The sequence below is a fragment of the Ictalurus furcatus genome, chromosome 8 (genome assembly GCF_023375685.1).
Source record: "Ictalurus furcatus strain D&B chromosome 8, Billie_1.0, whole genome shotgun sequence".
NCBI lineage: Eukaryota > Metazoa > Chordata > Actinopteri > Siluriformes > Ictaluridae > Ictalurus > Ictalurus furcatus.
In genome coordinates this window covers 15,109,171-15,135,382 of record NC_071262.1, presented here as the reverse complement: position 1 = coordinate 15,135,382, position 26,212 = coordinate 15,109,171, and the positions used below count along the sequence as shown (strand labels likewise).

General features: G+C 35.5%; 1 protein-coding gene across 1 annotated transcript; it reads right to left on the bottom strand.

Annotated features, from left to right (window-relative positions):
• Positions 1–238: 238 nt before the first annotated feature.
• Positions 239–26,212, bottom strand: cplx2b (complexin 2b). Its single transcript, XM_053631329.1, has 4 exons — positions 25,850–26,212; positions 9,878–10,032; positions 5,295–5,470; positions 239–4,037 (listed from the first exon to the last, which is right to left on the bottom strand). The coding sequence occupies exons 2-4, from the start codon at positions 9,906–9,908 to the stop codon at positions 3,840–3,842; spliced, it is 405 nt and encodes a 134-aa protein (XP_053487304.1). The 5' UTR covers positions 9,909–10,032; positions 25,850–26,212; the 3' UTR covers positions 239–3,839.

Genomic DNA, 26,212 nt, shown 5'->3' with positions numbered 1-26,212 from the left:
ATATATATATATATATATATATATATATATATATATATATATATATATACATATATATATATATAAACCCTTTGTTATGTATGAAATAGTAGCTGATACATTTTCATCTACTTCAGCTATGGGTTTATATATATATATATATATATATATATATATATATATATATATATATATATATATATATATATATATGTATATATATATATATGTATATATATATGTATATTTCAGGAAAATGTATAAATGTATCTAAGTTTCAGAGTGCAGACTCAGGAAACTGAGACAAATGTTTCAACCATCCTGTAAATGCAGTCTAATTTTCCTCTTTAAAATGAATTTGTCTGCTGAAGTGGCAACAGAAACATGAAAGAGAAACGTGTGTATAAGTGTGGTATTGATAGCCCTTAGCACAGGTGGTTTCTATGCAATTTGCCTTGGACAGACACGAGAGCCAATAGACATAAACATCATTTCCACAGATCACATTTAGTAAGCATGGTAAGGCTTAAAGTGAAAGCACACATGAAGTTAAGTAACTGTCTACCTCAAACATGAAATGATGAAGCAAAAAAAAAAAAAAAAAAATGCTGTCACTACCAGAAATTAAACAAGCTGTATGTGCCAAACTTTTTAACACAGGAAGAATTCTATCAGGGATATCTAAAATGTAGATGCACAAAGTTACATATCCAGCCCTTTTACCCAATTGGTTTTTTTAATAGAAAAATGCCACTTTTTCTATAGAAATTATAATAAAATTACATAATTAATTATGCTATAATTATATAATTACAAACAAGCTAGATGTGTTCAATCTGGAGTGAGCAAAACAATCATCAGAATAATTTATAAATCATTTATTTTTTAAGTCATACTGCATACACTCTTAGAAAAAAAGAGTACTAAACTGTACACTGTTGCTGAGGTGATACACTCAAGGGTACACATTTTGTACCATTAGTGTGTACCTTTTACCTAGACAGCTGCATATAATGTACCTTAAAAGCTTTTCTATAAAAACTAATTACACTCCCTTTATGTAGCCTACCTTAAATCATTATTAAAAGTACAATATATCCACATTTCCAGGTGAACGATGCATATTAAAGGTACTGAAGATGTGAGGGTACTATTCCAGTGACAAGGAAATGTACAGTTCTACAGGTACAGTGCTATTTTTCAAAAGGTACAGTACTAATTTTTCAAAGAGTGTATAGTTAAAAAAAAGAAGAAGAAGAAGTATATTTTACTCTGAACCATGTACTGTAAATCGCATACACTGGCCTGGGATTCATTTCTGTTCTAACAGAAGAACAAGATTACTCTTCAATCTAATGAGCGGCTTCTGTTGCAGGGACGTTTATATATAAACAGCACTGAACCTAGTGTTTTGGTATCAGACAGCATGCAAGTCAGACATTGTGCTGTCTCTGAGACAATGAGACTTGTGCACATTCAATTATGAAACACCCACAGCATCAATAGTACATGAACTAACAACATGTCATACATTATAGACGAGCACAGACACATATACACATTCACGTAGAGAAAGTCGTAGTACATACAGTAGACATTAACAATGGCTTTTAGTACGTTATCATTTTAGAAATGTTTGCATATATACCTAGGTATATACACAGTTTCACATACATGATGTCAGAGATTACACATAAGAATGGTGGATACGCAAAGCATCCACAAACTTCTACAATTTTACAGGAAATGAATGCATGACTGAAAATTGTTTACCTACATATTTTCAATAATTATTGCAATCTAAACAATATGGCTTTAACTAGTGAAAAAACGTTCAGCACTAGAAAAAAAGTTCACCCTATCTTTCTCTCTATTCAAAATAGAAAACTCACCTGCTGGATTTGACCTAAAACTACTGTCAATATTTACTTCTAATATGTTGTGAAGCAAATCTGTCAATTTAATGAGTGGCTCAGGGAGTGGCTCAGGGAGTTTTGTAAATTGGGTTTAAATACTCACAATAAATCTACAGCTGCTAACTCTAACTACCATCCTTGCCTGACTAACAATAGTTAAAGGTTTTAATATACTGTATTACCTTTATGCATTGCTCAGCCCAGGTTCTCATCTGATGAGTATTTTTTTAAAATCCTTTGTCAATATTAGAGGAGTACTCATATATATACACAACCCCTCAAAATGTCTCCTTATAAAAGTCCGTATTTTCTAAACAGTATGAAATGTTAAGAAAATGAAATAAAAATGTTTTACTTTACATTAAAATTATACCAGTTAACCCTTTAAGTATTTTACCAAAGACTATTTGCCATCTTCATAATGTAGTGATGTTTTATGTTAAAAATTACACAGTGATTAAAATGTAAAAAAACAAAAACAACAACAACAACAAAAAACAAAACAAAACAAAAAGTTTCTTGTTAGATAGATTGGCTATAGCTATTAGATAACTATAGCTATAGATAAATAGAAAGATAGCTATATATATATGGATATGGAAATTAGCATAAGATCTTGGCAGTATTAGACAGTATAGTTGTCAGGGAGCTAGACTGTAGAATTATATCTTGTTTCCACTGATTTTGTTTCATTGATTTGTGCCTTGAATTCTTATTTGAAGACCAAATATGAAAACCAGACCTTGGCAAACTTGGACTTGTTTACAGAAATTTAGAAATTTAGAAATTTCTTTGGTCTATTGATTTTGAATGCAAATCTAAACATTTTCCTAGACACCTTCTGTCAGGATTTTTGAGTCTGGTCAAGGCTTGAATAAAAAACATATTTTCTAAAAATAGATGCCCATTAACTAGCAGGCCTATTTCATACTTGAAGTTTTAATATTGATGCCTTTTTACTGGGCTACAATGGTTGTATTTGATTGTCTTTTGGGGCAAAAAGAAATCAGTTGCTCATTTTTTCGGAAAATCTATCTCCCATCAGTGTAGTGCTTTTCAGGCTGGATTACAAATACAAGTATAATACGTTTATGCATTATCATTTTATGCAACACGTTTTACTTCATAGAAAAGATTTGGTCACTGATATAACTAGTTGGCTAAAATGTGGCAGTGTTTTGTTTTTATTTTTTATCCAGTGCAAACCTATATGCTTTCCTTTCCTAAACTTATGCTGGCAGGACTCATGTTCATATTACTTCTCTTTCAAATGTTAAACAATGACTATTACTTCGGTCACACAGTAAAAGACAACTTTTTTTTTTTTTTTTTAAAAAGGAAAAAGAGTATCCAAGAAATGACAAATAGACTTTGAGCATTCAGGTTGTCTAGAATGGCAGTATAGACACAATCATGTTCTCTCTTAGGTCTAAATATGGCAACACCAAACCCAAATAATTGACCACTTGTAACATGTTGTCCTTAATTATTCAAGATCTGTCATTCAAGAGAAAGAAATCTTTTTCAGTCCTTTCTTTACAAGAACCAAAAAAACCCCGCTTCAACTAAAATATGTTGAAAGTCGTCTGAAGGCATCATGCTTAAATTGCTGTTCTCTAGTGTCAACTGCATGGAATGTATTCCTGTTGTTTCCTTTATAATGAATCCCAATGGCCCACAGTTTTCAGAGTATGAAGCCATGGTTGTACATATAAGTTAACCAATAGAAAAAATCTTTAACGTATAAACAATTTGAACCTGAATGGCAGTGACAAGACCAACTTTGTAGGGGAATGGATTGTTTTTACCAGTAGAAATAATAACTAAGACTTTGTTGAGGCAGTGAAAAGCCTTCCACAGTTGGCAAGATCCCCCGTCTCAAACTACATCCCTTCCCCGCAAAAGAAAACCTCCCAGCAGCCCCCAAATACAGTCTCATGTCCATTACTTTTTAAACATGTCCTGAAGAGGTCCTGGCAAAAATTTCAGGACTGTGTCTAAAATGCTCTCCTCGTCATCGTCATCGTCATCCCCACACCCTGCAGGAATGGCCTTTTTCGGGCGAGTTAGCGAGCCTTCACAGGCTTGCTCCATGGCTGCTTTCTCCTCAGCTTCCTTCTCCTCCTTTTTCTTCAGTCCATACTATATAATCATAAAGGATTCAGACCACAAGCAAGATAAAGTTTTCAAGGAGTTTTATGTTTTTTTTTTTTTTTTTTTTTTTTTTTTTTAGTATATTAGAGCATTGCGGTTTTCAATAAATGACCAACAGCAAATTTTTATGATTGAAATATTCCTGGAAATTTTTTTTCAATGATCCAAAAGCTTACATTGTGTAAAAAAAAAAAACCCAACACTTTTTAAATCACATTAAATGTCTGCACTTGGAAAGAAACAAATAGAATATCAGGTGCTTTAGCATTGTTCCGAGTCACATTCATTCCCAACATGGCAGAGTGCCACAGCTGAGTCTGTGAGGAAGCCCCTTAACCCTCAACTGCTCAGTTACATGCTTGGATTTTATCCTGCCTCACTCGTAATCTGCTTTGGATAAAAAGGTCTACTGTCTACCAATTGCCAGAAGCTTTATATCCTCTCAAAAGCTGATATTCAACTAATTCTAATTTACATTAAATGTGCACCATGTTCAATCAGATCCCAATCTTTTCGAAACTTAAGATAAGTTACTTCTGATTTATTAAAATAGATATAATATATACAAAGAGATTAAGAACTGATGTAGTAATCATTAAGACTATGATGATCATAATGAACATCCTTTCAACACTCTTGGTAATTTTTTTGACTTTATACAGTTGTAGAAGAGTAATGATTTATAATCAGGTGTCACCTAGAAGACAGTGGAGTCCCTTTGAGTTCTCATGTCTTTTCAGGGAGTTTCTCCTTGATGGCTTGCTCATTAGGGATCTCAATATAAATCTACATCTAGATTTCTGTAAAGCTGTTTTGTGACAAAGTTTATTAATAAAAATGTTATGCAAAAAAAATAGAATTTTAATTAATTGAATAATTTTCTGAGTGTCAGCACTAAGAAATGGAATAATTCCTTCAAGGGCATGCATATGTGACACCATCTCCAATGGTTTTCTACCTATTTTGTAACAAAGTAATTAGATGTCATTGAAGAGCTATATATATCAATGATGAGCTAAAAACGGAAATATAAATATGGGGATAGACTGCTGCAGAAATTCAGAGATAGAGATTACATTTTTAATTATCTAAGAAAATATTATCCCCATACACATATTGAAACATAACATGACTCATGATTTTTGAATGAGTTTTGAAATTAAACGCGTAACACGGTTAGTGAAATCTGAGTCTCTGGTGTTGCATCAGTTTTTCACAGGTATTTGGAGAAAACAGGAAGCTCACCTTATCTCTGATGCTCTGTCTGACCTTTTCTCTCTCTGCCTCCATGCGAGCATGCTTAGCCTTCCTCTCCTCCTCTTGTTGCCGTAGTGCCTCCTGCCTCTCCTCTTCTTTCTTCTGGGCATCTGGGTCTTTTTCTTCTTCTCCACCTAACATTTTCCCCATGTCTTTGGTGGCCCCTGTAGAGGGCAGCCAGTATCTGCTATTAGTGGTTTTTAATTGTTTAATTTAATTTATTTGTATAATTTTTTTGGTAAATAAACAATGTTATACATGGTATATCAGTGAAGTGTAGATCCTGAAACAGATTCTGAGTACTCCACCTATGCTGATCATTTTTGTTAACCCCTTACATGCCTGTCATATTATTCAGTTATTAATCTAAAAGAATATTATTCAGTAACTACTATGAATTATTCAGTGTCTACAGTGAAACTAACATAAATGTAGTCACAATTGTAAGGAATGATGTAAAGTCAGACGTTAGGAGCTAGAAACCTTGTGTGTTGTAAATGTACTGTCTTCTAAAAAGTCTCTTTAAGGATAAATATATGTAGACATAGATGCTCTAAACCCAGCTGCCAGTATAGTGTGCTCTTGATTTTTTTAATACAAACAAACAAACAAACAAACAAACAAACAAATAAATAAATAATTAAAATAAACCCAATGGAGAATAGCAAAAGAAATTCAGCATAACCAAAGTAAGCCTAATAACTGTAAGCTTTACAAGACTTAGTTTAGAGTTGATCACACTATTTAAGTGTCCTCTGCTTGCCTATGAAAAGGCTGTTTCACTGTTTGTGATGCTGTGGTGTTCTCAGTGTGATACGCTGGCTAAATGGATATTTCTGAGCCAAAATAAAGAAGCCAAACAGGGCCACTGGAGAGATACATGCTTCTCCTCCCTCATAGCCATCTGTTTCACTTGTCTACGTCTGCATTTGAGAGATAGCCCCTATTCTCATTCTCTCTCTCTCTCTCTCTCTCTCTCTCTCTCTCTCTCTTTAAAAAAAAGATATTGGTCAGGAGTGTGTTTTAGTAACTCATCTATTCATTAAGCCTCACATCACTAAATTCTTTGCAGTTTGGAGCTCTAGAACAGGGGTTCCCAAACTTTTCCAAGGCAAGGCCCCCCAAATGGCATTAATATTTGACTGAGGCCCCCCTTTTGCAAGATGTCTTTAAAACACATTAAAATACAGACTTCTGAATATACCCCCCCCCCTTTTTTCTTTATTAATAATTACATCTTAACATTACATTAGATTAGGAATTGATTGTGTGTGTGTGTGTGTGTGTGTGTGTGTGTGGTTGGTTGAGAGTGAGAAAGAAAAAAAATCATGTATTTATTTATTTTTCACACCTAATTGTTGAGGCGCCCCCTGGTGACTCCCAATGGGGCCGGGGCCCCCACTTTGAAAACCACTGCTCTAGAATAATGTTTTCATGACTGATAATAAAATCATACATTGACATTAAGTAAATTTATTTGCAGTTAGTGAATAAAATGCTATAAAATAAGATTTTAAAAAATGCTTTAAAATAAGAATATAAAATCAACACTGCAATCATGCATATTAGTCTACTAAAAGTTCTCTACTCTAAAACTCAAAATTACATCCAATATATTTCACAAGCACTCCATGATCTAATACCACACTGCAACAAAAGTACAATATACTGTAATACTTCTGACATGACACTTGACATTTGCTTTAATTATTAATGTGGCTAATGATCCTTTCTGGCACAGTGTGAGTGATTTATCTGAAAAACTGCAGAACAGCCATTAGGAACAAGTGAGTGATGTTAATTGTATTAGCTGATGTATTATTCAACTGTAATACATTACATCACATATATTAGATTAACATTTTCCTCAGTTTCATATTATATGGTTGAGAGAAAGAATTCTTGTAACTCCTTCAGTTGCAAGATAAAACAGAAATATATTCTGTATAAACCTATATGAGTCATTGCTTTATATAAGGCACAGAAGGAACCTGAATATCTGTTTTGTGTGAATCCATGTGAACCTAGTCAGCAAAGGTAGAGTGTGACAGAATCTAATCTGTCATCTGTTAAATCAGTGGATAACTTATATTTACATGAGCAACTGGAACAACTATGCTTTTGAAATCTGAATACTCACTCTATGCTATGCGCAAAAACCCATTTCAACTCTAAATGATAATGCACAGTCCTCCCCTGCCATTAATTATGTCCACAGGCCACCCAGAGCATTCATTGGCAAAAGGACTACCAGCGGAGGATTTAATTGGCAAACGTATGTGCGATTAGAACACCTTGGGCTGACAGATTAGCGTTTAGCCACGGTCTAGCTGCGTGTACAGTCTCTAGAGAGTAGACAGTAAAAGGTCGCTGTTAATTTCAGGACTGGCATGCCCACTCCCACTCCCCACCACCTCCACACACACACACACAAACAGCTTCCTAAAAGATAATTGTCTTGCCACCCCAGTGGTCACCTTTTGGCTAACTCAAGGTCATTAAATGGTGCAACTTAATAGAATACCCAGGTTTAACCTCTATAAAAGTCCACAGACAAACTTTACTACTGAATCTTTTTTCTTAATTTGCAGCAGTGGTTCAATAACAACCATCCATTTCAGGTAAAAGCTTTGTAACTTTTACATATTTTTCATATTCCTATGAGAATTTTCTATGACCAAATGAATACAATAGCTCTTCCACTAAGCATACAGGAAATACAGTATGTAGGCCATGCCAAACAATACAGTGTGTAAGTCATGCCACAAAGAACATCGTTACCATTACAAAAGACAAGAGTTCTATTAGATTCTGCATGGCTTTACATTAAAGCACTGAATGAATGAAAGACTGTGAGGATGGAAGATGGGTGGGCAACCAATTCTGATGATTTTATCACACAGCATTGGTTGGAAATTCATACATAAGACAAAAGCTCTTGTTCTAGATTATATGAAAATCATCAACTGAACATATTAGTTAGGTTATTTTTCTGCAAAGTAAGAAACAGAGACCACTTAGAGCCACCACTGTGACCATGTGCCAAAAAATCCTTGCATTTTAAAATAGTTAGGAATTGTTACTGAAATGCATATTTTAGCTGTCATTGTCTTTGGGGTCATTTTTTATCTTTCATTGAACTGGGTGTTCAAATGACATCAGTTTATTTCTGAATATCTTTGACGTTTTACATACTCTCACCAGAGCCAATTGTGCCTTAGTGGCAAGAATACATCATGTGAAGAGTGTTTAAAATTCAAATTCTGATGTTGTTAGTACAACAACAATACTGATGTTCACTGTAAGCTTAAAATGTTTAGTCTAAACTATTTCAAAAACTGTTTCAATGAAGAATAAACATGCACCTCTAAATTCATGTCTGTATCTAAACAAGTAATAGGCTGGAAATCTAAGGAAGTCCCTGAAATGATATATACCCCTGAATCATTTGTACAGGATGTGGACATTTGATGAGAAGAAATTATCTGAATAATAGATGACCTTCATAGATTAATAATGCCTTGCTACTATTACTACGAAACTGTATACAGTTTAGCTCAAACAAAGAGAAACATCAAACATGGTGAACAAGCTGCAGATTTTATACTTGTGTACCAAATGTAAAATATGTGTGTACCAACTGTAAAATATATTTGACATGTATTTACTTTAGGCTTGAAAAATGCACAGGACATTTTAAGCCATTTAAAAAAAAAATAGTTTTTCCCCAGATTTTTTTATTTAAATTCAAAATACAAAAACTATAAATATGGTGGTATGGTATAAACACATAAATAACACCATCTCTTCTGTAAAACATTGTTTATTAGATGTGTTTATCACTCACTATTAGACAGAGCAAAGCCCTGCATCTGGGATAAAAGTTTACCTTTTAACACAATTATGGTCCTATTCCTACAATATAAGCAACAGCAAAAGCTGGTGCTTTGATGTAAATCTGTAATGAGTTGAAAGCCGCAGTCCAGCAGCAGTCACACGCCAGTTAATCAGAACAAATTTAGGAGAACAATCGCTATTTGTAGTGTTAAAACTTTGGCAGATGCAGCAATCCACGCATAGTGCTTTTGCGTCTTAGACAAAATACATAAAAGGTCATCATCTGATCACAATGGCTCTCAAGTGCCTGACACATCTGGGCCCATCTGAGGCAATTGGGAAATACATTATCTATAGTCATTTAGCTGATGAAACCAATGCAAGGAATCGATTTGAAGAGTTGACCTTTAAACAAAACCGGTCCTCTTAAATTAGAAAATCTATATCTCATACAAACAAATGGCTAAAATCACAACTTGTTTAAACCATAGCCTGGTGTACAATGAGAACCAATAAACTGTCATTCTAATAATTCTCATGGTCTTATTCATAAGCATGATTTGAAAATACTGTAGCTTGTTGTCTCAATGTAAACACATAAACACCTAACTATCTCTTTCTGTGACTGCAAAAAAAAAAAAAAAGAAAAAACATGTAGTGAAGATAACAACAGTGCTTTTTAGATGGGAATATTCAAAATAAAGACTAAATTAGTGGTTAAAAATGTTATTTACCTCCCAGTGCTTGCTTCATTACAAAATCCATGATGCACTTTTATCTGGTCTTGAAAAAGCTAGAGAGAATGGTGCATGTAATCTATCTGTAGTCCCAACTGCGTTAGGCCACTACAGCATGTATTCTCCTGTGCTTGATGATGGTGCTTTTACGTCTGTTGGGGGAAAAAAAGACAGATGAAAAAAAACAGAACATTATATTCACAATAAGCAATGCATGCAGTGTATTAATCAATATTACACTTAAGAATATAGATTAACATATATTAAGATATTATAGAATGGTTTTGCGTAGTGCTGTCTCTATGGCTGCATGACTATAGTAAGAGAAATCTGACCCATGCAGTGCACATAATCTCTTTCATAACTGATTCAAGCTCCAAGACAGTGTAAAGTAACAGAACTGACCATGAACACTCACACAAGACAGTATAAAGTAACAGAACTGATCACTCAGACTTTGCAAATTAGTGGGGATTCATATAAAAGCCTGCAAAACTGAGAACTGAAAAAACTACCTTCAAACCATGAGAAAATTTAAGGGTGCAATAATCATTTGTTCTAATTGCTATTCACTTGTTATGAATCACGATCAGACGCATTTAAAGAAAAACCTAACACTGCACATCACATATTTATATCAGAGTGTGAGATAGCTGTAATGTAAAGCAAAAATGTACTCGATTTGGTCTAAAATGCACCACAAGGAGCTGCCCTTTGGGTAAATTAAGCATGACATTTTGTTAGATCATGTTAATGGACTGAAATGCAAACAGATGGCTGATTGTATAGCATGTTAGTGGGAATCAAATCCAGTAAAGGGTTTTTTGGTGGTGTGCTTAGCACACCATTATAAATAGGTTTATGAAACAAACCAATCAAATGGTCTGTATTAATCGTGTCCTTGGCACCATGGTTTCCCCAGCAGCACAAGATGTTTTGGAAAGGTAAAGAAAAAAAAATATTTAGAAATTAAAAACTGCAGATACTTTGTAAAAGTCATGCTTTTACAAAATATCTCTCCAAACTCAAATGGCAGAAATTGTATATGCATATTATACATCTATTTTTTAAAATTGTTTACACCTAATAAACATGAATGCAAAAGAACTGTACAAGCACTGTCAAACCTCATATGTAAATATGTAAATAAGCTCACACAGCATTTCTTAAGCAATGGACTCTTATTGTTGTATGATAGGTTACTAGTACTGTATAAAATAATCAACCTTAGTATAGCTGGAACAGCAAGTTTGTATCAACTGTAACTATCATGGGTGTCAGAATCCATTTCAATTGGGACACAGGACTGTATACATTGGAATATTACTTGATTTGACACACATCATGAGGTGAATCAGAGGTTTAGGGTTGAATCTGGGAAAGGACAAAATATTTGGTGGGCTGTGGTCCACTACAGCTTGATGCTGACACCTCCTGACTTATATTAATAGAGCAAAACAGGAGCCATACAGTAGTCTTATAGAGTGTACAGCTCTACTGAAAATACATCATAAATCTAATTTTAGTTTCCAGCCCTGAGCACTGCAATATAGCAGTAACAACCTCATGTCATCCATCTTTCTTTCTTTCTTTTTTATTAGATTAGACTGCATGAAATCACTGACCAGAAACCTGTTAATACCTGTGGAATATTATGATAACATCATAAAATCTGACCAAAAATTTAGAAGAGATTTCTCATGTTATATTGAATTCAAAACATATATTCGAGTACAAAAAGCACAAGTACAAGAAATGTTTCTTACCATTAAGACATAGCAAAAGCCCAGAAGAACTTTTTTCTTTTTGCAGATATTAGTGAAGTCTTAATTAATACTCATCCAGTAATAGATTATTAATAGACTACAATGTTACTTATGGCAAATTCTGTAATTGTAAATGCATTTAAATGAACACATGATATATTATTACTATGCATGGTGCACACACACACACACACACACACACACACACACACACACACACACACACACACTGTATATATACATATAGTTGCATTCTCTGGACCCAAAGTAATTAAAATTCAGTCATGATGCTAACTAGAGCATATAAATATTTAAGTAATAATAAAGTACAAAGTAAGGCAGGGGAAAGGCTAGGCATAATAATTATCATATAGAGTAACAAGCCTTATAATGGCTCGGCTACGTCTATACAAGAGTGTATGTATTTTTACGTACTACTGGATTGCATACACCTATTTTATAATGATAATAGCATCTATTGATTTGATGCACCAGATTTATTATAAGTCAAATAAGCAAATCCTTCACACAGAGAAAAATATGGCTTGAACACAGCCAAGCCTATACACTTTCTCTCATATATTATAAAGAAAGAAAGAAAGAAAGAAAAAATAATATAGAAGTATAATCATTAATTCATTCATTCATTTTTAGTAATCGCTAACTGATGTATCCAGGGTCAAGGTGGATCTAGAGCTTTTCCCGGGAACACTGGGCCTGAGGCAGGTACACAGAATGAATGGGACACCAGTCAATTAGAGGGCACAATGCACAAATATTCATATACTCATTCACACCTAGGTGAAATTTGTGTAGCCAATCTACCTACTAGCATGGTTTTAGACAGTATGCTTTTGAGAGAAAACCCAAAGAAAACCCACATGGACACAGGAAAACATGCAAAGCAAGTTCAAACTGAGGACCCTGGATATACAAGTACAGTACAGTAAGATTCTTTTCTTTGCATATCCCAGCTTGTTAAAAAGCTGGGTTCAGAGCTCAAAGTCAGCCATGATACGATAATTTCAGGTCTTTGCTCTTTGTGGCAGTTTGGCTGTGTTACGATTTGATTTCACAACCTTCTGATGAAGTCCCATAATCAATGAGTCTTAACTATTATGCTACCACTGCAAAAAGGAAGAATGATTGTATGCATCTATTTTTTAATGTCTGCTTCATGTGCCTCTGGGTGTTAGTGTAAAAGGTCAAAACCATTCATTATTCCAACAGCAGAATTTGTCAAGGGCAGATATATAAGGTGTACGGTCACTGGCTACATGCCGTAATCCTGTTGCGACCTAGCGTTTCCAGCAAAAACTTAATGACCTTGGGGAGTGGGACCAGGCGATAGGAAAAATCAATGAATCAGGGTGCCTTAGAGCTGTCAGAGATACACATGAACAGAAATTGCTGTTTGACTAGGCAGTTGCATATAGAAATCTATGAAGGGATATGCAAGAGGAATAAAACTGCAAACGAAAGAAAACCCTGACAAAACATCTAGTTCCCCAGTCATTCTGGCATTCCATCTTTTTCATATCGAATGAAAAATAAAACATTTATCAAAAATAAATACCTTCATTTATAATATAGTCTTCATTTATACCTGTTAAGTTCATAGACTGAAATCATTTATGCCTATGACTGGATGGTAATAAATTATAGTAGCAGTTCATTCTAGAGGGAAAGGTGGCCCAGTTTCATACATTTTTTACTACAATATCATACACCAAGCCCCTCGTATTAGAGGTCTGTAACAAATTAGTGGAATTCAACTAATTTTTACCCCATAGCCTGAGAATAGATTCTAAAAAAAGCCATCTCATTTTCCATAGCTTGAAGGACAAAGTCATTACAAAATAGATATCTCACATTATAAATGAGCCTTTGTCATAGAAAAAGACTGGGGGACTCAGACTTTTTTTTTTTTTTTTTAGAAATTTTGTAGGAAATTGATTTGAGGAACTATGCTGCAATCGTAATGTAAATGTCAGATTTGTAAGATTATATTCTTTGATTAAAAAAACAACAAAATTTTTTCCACACATTTTTTTTTAATTCTAGCTTTGTAATTGCAATAGTGCAGTTTTAATTAATGAGACTGTTTTATTCTGGAGTAGCGATTATCATCCATTTGGACTTTAAGCTCACCTCTATTTCCACATTATAATCCACATCTATTTTCCTGTAAATTAAGGAATGGTAGAAATGTAGCATGGAGTTCTACAAAAAAAAAAAACACTACCCCCCCCCCCCCCCACCAAAAAAAAAAAATCTCCATAAACAGATGACATTTACTAAGAGTTCTTTTAAATTCGCAGTAATAAAAATGTCCTTTCACTTAATGAATATAGTACACCTAACAAATGATTTGCAGCATACTGTAAAAGTCACATAATGTCAAAGATAATGTCAACAACATCCTGGTGTCTCCTCATTTTTTAAGCTCTACAACATTCCATTTCTAGGGGAGATTAGGGATGTTTGTAACAGTTTTTAAATTTTTGCTTAGGTTCTAAAAAAACAAAACACCTAGACCAACCAAATTTGATACAGATGATACATTTACATTTGATACATTTACTACGATCTAATACAAATATTTAAACATTTTACATATAAATAATGAAAACATGCCAACTAACCCCACAAAGAGGATGCTTGCTAAGTAATTTAATAATTGTTAAATAGTTATAACAATTAACTATAATTAACCCTGTCCATATCAGCCACTACATGATCTTCCTTCCTGGACTTAAGCTAAAACGTAGCCCTTACCAGTTATTAACAAACTAAAAACAGATCTAACTTAAATAAAATACCAATTTGAACTTAATTATCTGGCAAAGCAGATGTGATTGAAGGCAAGAAGTTTCTATTACCATATGCCCTTCAAAAAAGATAAGTTTCATGCAAATATCAACTTTATTATGGAATATATTTGTATAGGAACAATCACTTATATTTTCCATTTTTTCCACAGCATGTTTCTCCCTTAAAAACATTGCACATGACACCCCTTTATTTTCGGACAACTGACATTTTAAATGGAATTTCAGCTTTCGAGATGAGTCTTGAATAAAGAGCAATATTTTTTGGTTGACTTACACTCACTGCACACTTCATTGGGAACAGCAGTGCACCTATGCATTCATGCGATTATCTAATCAGCCAATCATGTGGCAGCAATGCAATGCATAAAATCATGCAGATATGGGCCAGCAACTTCGGGTAATGTGCAAATCAACCATAAGGATAGGGAAAAAATGTGATCTCATTGATTTTGACTGTGGCATGATTGTTGGTGCCAGATGGGCTGGTTTGAGTATTTCCAGAACTGCTGATCTCCTGGGATTTTCATGTCGCTACTTTACTCAGCAGTAAAAAAAATAAAACATCCAGTGTGCATCAGTTCTGCAGACGATAACGCCTTGTTGATGAGAGAGGTCAACAGAGAATCGCCAGACTGGTTTGAGCTGACAGAGAGGCTATAGTAACTCAGATAACCACGCTGTATAACTGTGGTGAGCAGAAACCTTGTCAAACCTTGAGGCAGATGGGCTACAACAGCAGAAGACCACATTGGGTTCCACTTCTGTCAGCCAAGAACAGAAAGATGAGGTTGCAGTGGGCACAGGCTCACCAAAACTGGACAGTTGAAGACTGAATCTCAATTTCTATTGAGGCACACAGATGGTAGTGTCAGAAGTTGCCACCAACAGCTTGAATCCATGGACACAACCTGCCTTATATCAATAGTCCAGGCTGGTGGAGGTGGAGCAATGGTATGGGGAAGGTTTTCTTGGCACACTTTGGACCTGTTAATACCAATCAATCATCGCTTCAATCCCACAGACTATTTGAGTATTGTTGCTGACCATGTGCATCCTTCATGGCCACAATTTTAAGTAATCTTAAACTAGTTACATGAGCATGACAATGAGTTCAATGTTCTTCAGTGGCCTTCCCAATCACCAGATCTGAATCCAATAGAACATCTTTTGGATGTAGTAGAACGGGAGATTTGCAGCATAAAGTGCACCTGAAAAAATCTGCAGGAACTGTGTGATGGAATCATGTCAACATGGACCAGAATCTGAAAAGAATTTTTTCCAAAGTATTGTGTATTCCATGCCATGAAGAATCAAGGCTGTTTTGAGAGCAAAGGGAGGCCCTACCCAGTATTAGTATATGGTTCCTAATAAAGTGCTCTGTGAGTGTACATACAGTAAGTGTTGTCCATGTCTAAGCTTTAGACTGAGTTACAAATATTCAGTGACATTTTACTTTAGTTTGTTCTTTGTTAACCTTGTGTCTTCCACAAGTAAAAAGCAACCCAACATTGTGTACCATGACCGCTAATCCAATTCAAACCTTAACCATTCCTGTTTTTCATATTATTGTGCAAATGCTAATTATGTTAATGTGAGACCTTGTAATGAGAATAAAGTCTGTTTCAACATAACACAAATGTGTACTGAAATTTTAAACTGAATAAGGGGCCCATTTTTGTGCTAACCTGTAAAATGTAGCATATACAGACTTTAATCACTGTGAGCTGTATGCTTAGTCTTTTAAGCTTTTGCATTATAAATTTGTACTTAGGTCTTTATCAATATTGTTTTATGTTAAGAACCACAAAATGGTCTGAGATGCACATGAAAAGAATGAGAGATGGGGGGGGTGGGGGGTGGGGGGGGGGTCATATGGGGCATACTGGTAGTCAGGGTATGGAGGATAATTAAATTAAACTGCATGTTTCCCAGCCTGATTTACAAAATGATTCTGACAGCAAAGCACCATAGATGGTAAGATTAAATGTAGGGTGTAGAGCCAAGAGAGGATGCTGTGCAGATCCATCACTCTATAACACATTAAGCCTTTTCTTTATTTACTATACATGAGCATATTTCAAACATGGTTAATGATATATTATAATTTCACAGTATGATCTGCTAATTATACAATGCTAATAAAAGTATCACATCAAAGTTCTATGAAAAAGTGTAAACATACCAGACAAAATTCAGCTTTTGTAAAACCAAAAGCAGAAAATAGGCAATAAATTGGTAAGTAACTGAAGGCTGGCCTATGCATTTGGGAAATTAAAGTCTTAGTAAGTCTCTTGAGGAAGTCTTTGCTCTTATCAAAAATATTATATATCTCTGTGAGGTTTGGCTTTATGGATTCTTCACCCATTCCTGCTATGTCATTAATTAACTTTGGCCTCTGCTTTGCCGACTTCATGCATGCTTGACTGAACAATAATTTGTGGTTTTAATGATGAGTGACGGACTTTTCTTTGCCTTTCACGCATGGTACTTTTGTAAATCGGGGGTTCCCAACCTTTTTGGCTAGTGACTCCAACACCACCCCAATAATTCCAATAGTGGCAATTAGTTTAAATATCACCCATGTGCTTTTTAGAAAGTATAGCATGAATATTGTATTTTGTAGTGTTTCTTGCTAGAAACCATGACCGTGCTGCACAGAGACACACTTATTTAAAAAAAAACAAAAAAAAAAAAACACTCTGTTAAAGTTTAAGGGTCACTTTAATTAAATTGCCAACATACTGGACAGGTGGTGTAAAATGTTCTTAAGAGAAGCTCCACATTTTTTAATTATTACATTTTCCATAAAAAGGTTTATATACATAGAGTAACATTATAAATAATGGTTGGTTAAAAAAAAAGAGGTTGAGAAATAAATTTCCTCTGAAATGAAACATTTAGGACATGGAGCAGCGGTGCTATGGTTTTAAACATTTACAGTGGTTAATATAATCAAAATAAGATTTGTAAAGCTAATACTCAATAGGAATAAAAGAGATTTAGATATCCAGCCGAAGTGTACATTTAAATAACCTCTTAGGGCCCACCTGAGTGTATCGCACAAATTGGCAGGGGCAAATGAAGTGGCGTTTAAGAATCAGGTGTGAAGAGTTGTTACCAGGGCAACAGCTTCCCATGTAAAACATAGGGTGCCAGGACGAGATGATGAGGCCTAGTGGAGCACAGGAGACTCCAGGACATAAACTCTTCATTACCAATCACTCTTTCCACACACTGTACACTTCAACACACAGCATGTTGTACCTGGCACTTACAGAATAAAGCTTGTATTTGCTGGAATAAGTTTCAGCTAGTTTTTTTTCAAGGTTTTGCATTATCTCTCTCAGGCACCTGTACTTGCCTGTCAAGGTTTTCAAAAACCCTGGTCAATTGGAAATGTCTACTAGTTGTAAGTCATGAAAAATCACATTTTTTTTTCTACTTATGATGGATAATAAAATGATGGAGCCCCAAGAAGAGTAATGAAATGTCTACAAGATTTGTCAGTCATCTTACTTTCTACTACTACATTAATCTGTTTATCTTCTCCAAAAATGTTCTGCAAAAGGTTTTTTTTAAAGTCCAGGTTACACAAAAGCCTTTTTTCCTTTACTCATATCAGAATAAATATCATGCTGTTGAAAATATACATCAATATAAGGTTTTTGTAAATATAGTGGATGAAATAAGTATTGGACGCGTCAACATTTGTTTCACATTTATTTCCAATGAGGCTACTCACATGACATTTTTTCACCAGACATCAGTATTAACTCAAGAAATCTGGAAATATAAAGAATTCACAACATTAAAGTCCCTCAATAAAGTTATGTGCAATAAAGTAGAATGACACAGGAAAAAAGGATTGAACACACTAAGAAAAAGCAGTTCTCCAAAGCAAGCTAAGGCAAGGAACCAGCTGAAATTCGAAAGTAATTATACCTCCTATCTGTGCAAGTTAATATCAGCTGGGTTAGTAAATTGATGGTCTATAAAAAGGCTTTTCATTACCAAGGTGTCACACAATAAACATCTCATGATGGATAAAAGCAAAGAGCTCTCACAAGACCTTCACAACCTTATTGTTGTGAAACATATTGATGGAATTGGATACAGACATATTTCCAATCAGTATATTTCCAATCAGCACCATTGGGCCATTATCCGCAAGTGGAAGCAACATCACTCCGTCATCAACCGGCCACGCACAGGAGCTCCTCACAAGATTTCTGAACAGGGAGTCAGAAGAATAGTCAGAAGAGTAGCCCAAGAGCCAAGGACCACTCGGAAAGAGCTCCAGTGGAAGCTCAACACTTGGAAGCAGCAGGTGCCCTCGTCACAGAGAAAACAACAGGCAATGCACTCCACTGCTCACACTCACCCCGCAAGACTCTATTACTAATGAAAAGGCATGTCAAAGCACGTTTAAAGTTTGCTACAACTCATTTGGACAAGCCTATGAAATACTGGGAGATTGTAGTCTGGTCAGACGAGAGCAAAATTGAACTTTTTGGCTGTCATACTACACTCCATGTTTGGAGAAAAAAATGGCACTGCACATCACCCTTAAAACACTATACCAACAGTGAAGTGTGGAGGTGGAAGCATCATGGTGTGGGGCTATTTTTAATTGCATGGTACTGGCAGACTTCATATAATTGAAGGAATGATGAATGGAGCCCATTACTGGGAGATTCTTGTGAAGAATCTGCTGCCATCCACCAGCATGATGAAGATTAGACGTGGGTGGACCTTCCAGCAGGACAACGATCCAAAGCATACAGCAAAGGAAACTCTCAACTGGTTTCAGAGAAAAAAATCAAGGCATTAAAATGGCCCAGTCAATCACCTGACTTGAATCCAACTGAACAAGATTTAAAGACAATATGTTTAGAAGAATGGGCCAAAATCACAACTGAATACTGTGGTTGACTAATTTCTTCATACAGGAAGCTTCTTGAAGCTGTCATTACAAACAAAGGCTTCTCCAATAAGTATTAAATAAAAATTTCATTTCAATACTTTTTTCCTGTGTAATTACACTTTATTACACATAACTTTATTTATGGACTTTTATGTTGTGAATTCCTTATATTTATGGAGTTCTTGAGTTAATACTGATGTCTCGTGAACATGTGAATAGCCTCATTGGAAATATATTTACTGAAAAACATGTTGACGCCTCCAATACTTATTTCCCCCACTGTATTTAAATGTTGTTAAACACACTAATTTGCATATGACAAAAATTGATTTATCAACAAATAGAGTTAGCTCAGAATGTGTTTTATGTTTCATTGATTAACTGTGAACTCACTCTCAATGGTCAGATAACACAATGGCACTAACTGTGTCTGTATTTATATCTGTTTAGAGCTTCAAATATTCAGACTTGTATTCAGATTTAAACCCAAAGTGGATGTAGCCTAAACCAGATGGTTATATTTGCATTTTATTATTATTATTATTTTTAAATTAAATATGAACCCTATCACTATGCCTCTGGAAACACTAAAAATCACTGGGGAAAAAGACATAGAAATGCCAACACTGTCAGCATGGCCTATTAAATATGGCTCTGACAGTTCCTCAACTTGAGCTACATCAAATAAAGTCACAACTGGTCTCAACTAGAGATGTGCACAGGACCATTTTTCATCCCACTGATGCAGTTATTACTTTTGTTTGTACGATATTTTCTAACAAATGTAGTTGGTTCTATTTTTACTATAAACTATTAGCCTAATTTAAACCACCATGACCCTGACCAGGCAGTTACTAAGGATGCTGTAAATGCATTATGCCATGCAGCATGTCTTTCTTGTCCTGTGTACTTCATATCTGACCACTTGCTCACATAACAATATTCACTATTTTATGGATATTAAGCGTAATGATAGGCTATGACTCTTGCTTGCCATTGTGGAGCCAGACTTCTTTTGTTCCTAATGTTGTGGTGTGATGATGTTTAAAATATCCAAACTGACATAGGACCTGCCAAAATTCCTCCAATTCCAACTATAGCATAATGGTCAGGGTGACTCATGGCAGCTCAGGAACATCTTATTATACAGTATTTTTTGTCCCCTGACTTGTTTGGCCATTTTTAACCAAAGATATCATACACACTGTAACTTTAGTATATAAATGTTAAAATATTAAATAGAACATATTATTAGTTCTGTCTATTTTTTCTGTAGTATGTGATGCCTCATTCTTGACCCACTTAGGCCAACATATGAATATTTATATTACAGCAACATATGAATATTTATTGAAGAGCAATTGGGGCTAGTTGCTTTCAAGGAAGGTTTCTACACTCACTTTCCCTAACCACCTGCTAAGTAGGTGTCAAAGTATATCAGTGGGTGCTAATAGCATGGGAGGTCACAGAAGCCTCTTACTCATATGGGGGCCAATTAGCATGTCACAACACTGTATCCACATCTGCCAAGCATTTGCTGACTTCAGTAGTTACAGCAGAATTCATACATCACAGTGTAGAGTTAATGCAAAAGTACTGGCACACTAATTCTATAGAAGAGATTAATTATGGGATTCCAAAAGGTAGCTCTCTATGTCCTCTTCAATTTTTTAATTACCTCCTTCAAATTAAACAAGTTTGTAATGCATGTAAACAAGTATTAAAAACCTTAGATAGATTAAGAAACACATAAGATGAAAGTCTTATGGAAGACTGGGTGTAAAACAGATTACTGCATTACTACATACTACTAGATATTGTTACAAATATTCAATCTTTGATTGACTTTGGTCAGTGGTAGAAGTTGGACTACTGATCGGAAGGGTGAGTTCATATCCCAGCACTGCCAAGCGGCCACTGCTGGGCCTTAACCCTCAAATGCTCAATTGTATAAACGAGTAAGTCGCTTTGGATAACGACATCTGCCAATTGCTATAAATGTAAATGTAATGTACTTTGAATAGCTGGAGAAAAAAACCCTTGTAAATTGTGAATATAATTTATTAGCACCATAATGTGTAAATGCACAGGCTAATGCACTGTATATTGAATGTTTGCAGATTTTTCATGAATAAAGTTCTTCTTAAAATCTAACAGCTAATAAATAGATTTTGCACTTCATTTAGTCACGCCTACAGCTATGGATCTATATAAGCAACTTTTGAGCCAAAATTGAAACACCATCATTGTTAATGACCAAGCAAAGGATAACCTGTAAGTAAAAGTTGAGTACATGTGAAGTAGAAAAACAAGCTTAAAAGTCTGGTAACCTAAATTATCACTTATCGTTTATTTTTCATTTATCTACTGATGTTTTATTTGTTTACAACTTGTTTACAACTCAAATAAAACAATGTTTTATTTGTTTACAACTCTATCTTGTTCTGCTTTTTGCTCTTTTCATTTACAAATAATATGTAAAGTGTGTTACATTGATTATCAGGCCTGTAGAAAGTACTATCTGCTGTATTGTCATTATCTCAGTATAAACAGCAGGTAGTTAATGCAGACCTTATAAAGTAAACAATAAAAAAACAGGCTTGCAACATCTGTCATGCAAGAATTTCACATAAAAGGGTTTCAATTTTCATACACAACATGTAGTTTTTAAGATTAGCAAATGATGTTAGCATTTACACTCCTGTGGAACATGTATTAGTCCATCTGTGCCACAGGAACAGGCCTGCTGTGCTTTATGAAGTATGTTAGAGCTTTTTTATTTATTTGATTTTTTTTTAATGTGTCTGGGTTTTTTTTAGACAGAAAAGCAATAATACAATACGACATTATTATATTATATTATCCATCCATCCATTTTCTATACCGCTTATCCTACTGGGTTGTGGGGGACCTGGAGCCTATCCTAGGGAGCATGGGGCAGAAGGCAGGGAACACCCTGCATGTCACAGGGTATGTGAGGGCACACTCACATACACATACATAAACATTCACATACCCATTCATACACTACGGACACTTTGGACACGCCAATCAGCCTTGTATGTCTTTGGACATACAAGGCACAGGGAGAACATGCAAACTCTGCACACACAGTGCAGTGGCAGGAATCGAATCCTCAACCCTGGAGGTGTGAGGCAAATGTGCTAACCACTAAGCCACAGTGCATTATATTATATTATAAATCATAAAATCACACAAACTGAGCAGTATTAAAGGTTCTCTCAGTTCAAATAATTATCAAATATTATGCATTATTCAGTAAAAAAAACCCCAAAACAAACACTTGTTTGGCTACCGCATGCATCTCTTGTGAGTTGGAGGAGTGTCTGTGTGTCTGCCCACTTAGAAGTAGGAAGAATGTAGGTAAGAAAGATAAGTTCTCGTTTAAAATGCTTGTTGTGAGCAGCCATCCAAAATAGAATTATCTCTTACTATTTAGCTTAATTAAAAGTTTTTTCAGTTCACTGCCAACTTCCTAAATATCTAACTGTCAATGGACACAGTTTTTAACACTTATGTTCTGTTTGGGGCCAAAATTATTCATTTGAGGTTCCTACTGAAAGTGAAAGCTCATGTGCTTGGTTCACGTTCTCTAAACATTTCTAACTTCCCAAATCATATTTGTATTACAATGATTTTGTTCAGGTCATTTTGACGTTAGAGTAACAAAGTAAAGTTTAAAAAATTGAATGATGCATGTAAATCTGAAACTAAAATTTGATGTTGATGTGGTTGTCCCATTCACTACGTCTATCATTTACACTCCCACATGATTGGGTATAAAATATTACACAAATTGTAGATGCAGTTTTTCACAGATTGGTGAACCTATGGCCATCTTTACTTCTGAGAGACTCTGCCTCTCTAAGATACTCTTTTCATACCCAATCATGTTACTGTCCTGTTGCCAATTAACCTCCAACTGTTTCTTTTAGTAACACTTACTTTTCCAGTCTTTTGTTGCCCCGTCCCAACTTTTTTGAGACATGCTGAGGCCATCGAATTCAAAATTACCTTATTTTGTCATTAAAATGGTACATTTCCTCAGTTTAAACAATTTATGTTTTCTGTGTTCTATTGTGAATAACATATGGGTTTATGAGATTTGCAAATCATTGCATTCAGTTTTTATTTACATATTACACAGTGTCCCAACTTTTTTTGGAATTGGGGTTGTAATAATGAACAGGTCTAGTAGTGCAGATAAATGGACATTTGCTGTGTATACTTTTCATGGCCACTATGTAAACCTGGGAAACTTAAACAGAGCTAAATAAAATATTCCCTGATTGACTAAGTAGGTTGGACATTTCTGTATTAGTGTTAGTATCTGTATTGACCATTACCAAAAAAACATGCACTCATACCCAGGAGCAGTTTTATGTGTGAAAGGTGTTTTATGTGCTTTACTGAGCTTTACTCTTTTACCCTCTGGCTGTTTCATGTTTAATGTTTTCCTATGGGAAAAATGCCATTATAACCTAGCAAGATGAATGTGAAACACAGAAAGCTCAGACTACATCCTGCAAGGGCTATTTCTTTGGTGCAGATATAAATAATTTAGCACTTGATTTAGTACAGCTGCTGGGTCTCTGCTGATGATTTTTTGCAATTAAACAAGAAAAAGTTTCCGAATATGCCATTCTTCACTTTTCACTCAAAACATATTAGTACTAAACATTTTTTTTTTTCAATTTGGTTAGTTATATAGTCATAGCTGATATATTTTGAGGGTGTGGGGGGGGGGGGGGGGTTGCATTAAAAGCCAAAGGTTTCCAGTGGGGCTATCAGGATTATTTAAATGAAGTATGCCAAATTCCAGTCTGGCAGGATAATTTATTTATTTTGCTGCTCTGTGTAACATGTCTGAACTCACCACTTAATTATAATGTTAATAGGCATCTCAGAGCAGAAAAATCACCAAACTGTGCTGGATTTTGTCCTTCCAAGACTGTATAACTAGATTAAAACTAATATTTAAGTAGTGGATACAGTTTTTTTTTCTTTTCTTTTTTTTTTTTTTTTTTTAAATCTCATGACCCAGTGGTCCAAAGAGGTAGGCTTTACACATACTTGCAGTGTTTGCTGTATGTTTTTTTGGTATGTTCGTGTTTAGTTTGATGTTTTTTCCCTAGATCTGTCTCAAATGGTTATTCAAACATTCCACAGAATATATCTATTTATGAGATGTAGGCCTACATGATTTTATGTGTACCATTTACATATCTGTTTTTATTTGCATTCCCTGTCAGTTTTAGACTGTTATATAATTAAATAAATGTATACCTTTTTAATTCATATTTATTATGTGTCCTTTTATACTTTGATTAATGTAACATTGTTACCCTTCATGCACTGAAAAGCACACATGAGAGCAATACAGCCTACATTAATCACAGCTTTTCATGTCTGACAGTGTTACAGCGATGACAGCATCCTTGCTTTGAGAAAGCACATGAAGAATGTTCAGATGCTACACATTATTCTTCTCATGCCTCAGGAACCAATGCTGTAAAACAGCAATGTGCATTTAGGGCACCTGGTGTGCAGAGTCCTATTGACAACTAGTGTGTCTGCAGCGCAGGAAAGCATCACATACCATACCCTGCGTTTTGTTTCTATCTCACCAAGCTCTCATGTTGTGTTAATCGTCATGGTTTGTAGCTTATGTCGTCGATCTGCACATCAGAACTAATTTAAACGTTTTTACACGAGTAACATCTTTGTCCCAAGCTAACTGAGAGGCTTTTGATTGCAGTTTACACACCATCGCATATCCATGCTTGGTGCATTTCGAACTGGAAAAATAGTGGCACAGGATAAGATATGAATAGGATAAGACTTATTACTTCATTAGCGTTACAGAACACACACACACACACACACACACACGCACAGAGAGCCGATCGTGAACGTGAGGCATCAGGAGATCAATACAACTTCAAATTAATTATTTAAGCTGTTTATGCATTTGAAAGCCTGCTATAAAAATACGCATCTGTTCAGGCCCATACGTGTTGCTAATGGAACTATAACGGAAGAGAACCAAACGAGAAGAAGCAACGTGTGATTCCGGTTTTAGGACACCAGCGTTACACCGGCAGCCTCCACAACGAAACCAACACAGCAGCAGCAGGAGCAACATCCTCCGCCGCCTCCTCCATCTCATCTCTCTCTGTACGCATAAAAGCATACACAAATGCACGCGCTCATGGACATGGAAACTGGTATTTACTCATAGTGTGTGTGTGTGTTTCTCTACCCCCCGTGCAATATGAAACTGAAGCGGCGCATCCCGTCTTGCTCCGCGCGCCCTGCCCCTCACGTGTCGCGCGCTCGACGCTTCCCTGCGGCCGCGAGCCTAATACTGCGGATGATGCAGAGCTAAAAAGCCAAGACTGCAATGACCAAAAGGCATACAGACCTGCGCCGATAGGAGGGAGACAGAGGGCTGCAGTCTCCGGGTTAGTCCGCCTTATCTGTTTGAAGAGAACAGCGTCTGCTCGCCTGCGCTGTTCCGAGTCTCCCTCCTACCCTCTGTCCCTCCCTTCTTCCGCAGAGCTCCATTCCTCCCTCCTTCTCTCCGTACCTCCCTCCACAGTGCACCTCCACCCCCTCCTCTCTCTGGCCCCTCAATTTCTTTAGAAACCTGCTATAAATAACAACAGTCCTACGCGTCATTTCGTAATACACCCAACAATACTTCCTACAACAACAACAACAACAATAACAAGAACATAACTAACATTGCCTTGACAATTGCGTCAATATGGTATCCTAATGTTGA

Excerpts from the sequence above, each read along its gene's own strand:
- cplx2b (XM_053631329.1), bottom strand. The coding sequence starts at position 9,908 with ATGGATTTTGTAATGAAGCAAGCACTGGGAG. Across the intron at positions 5,471-9,877 it reads AATGAAGCAAGCACTGGGAG|GGGCCACCAAAGACATGGGG; the intron begins GTAAATAACATT and ends TGCCCTCTACAG. Across the intron at positions 4,038-5,294 it reads GACAGAGCATCAGAGATAAG|TATGGACTGAAGAAAAAGGA; the intron begins GTGAGCTTCCTG and ends ATGATTATATAG.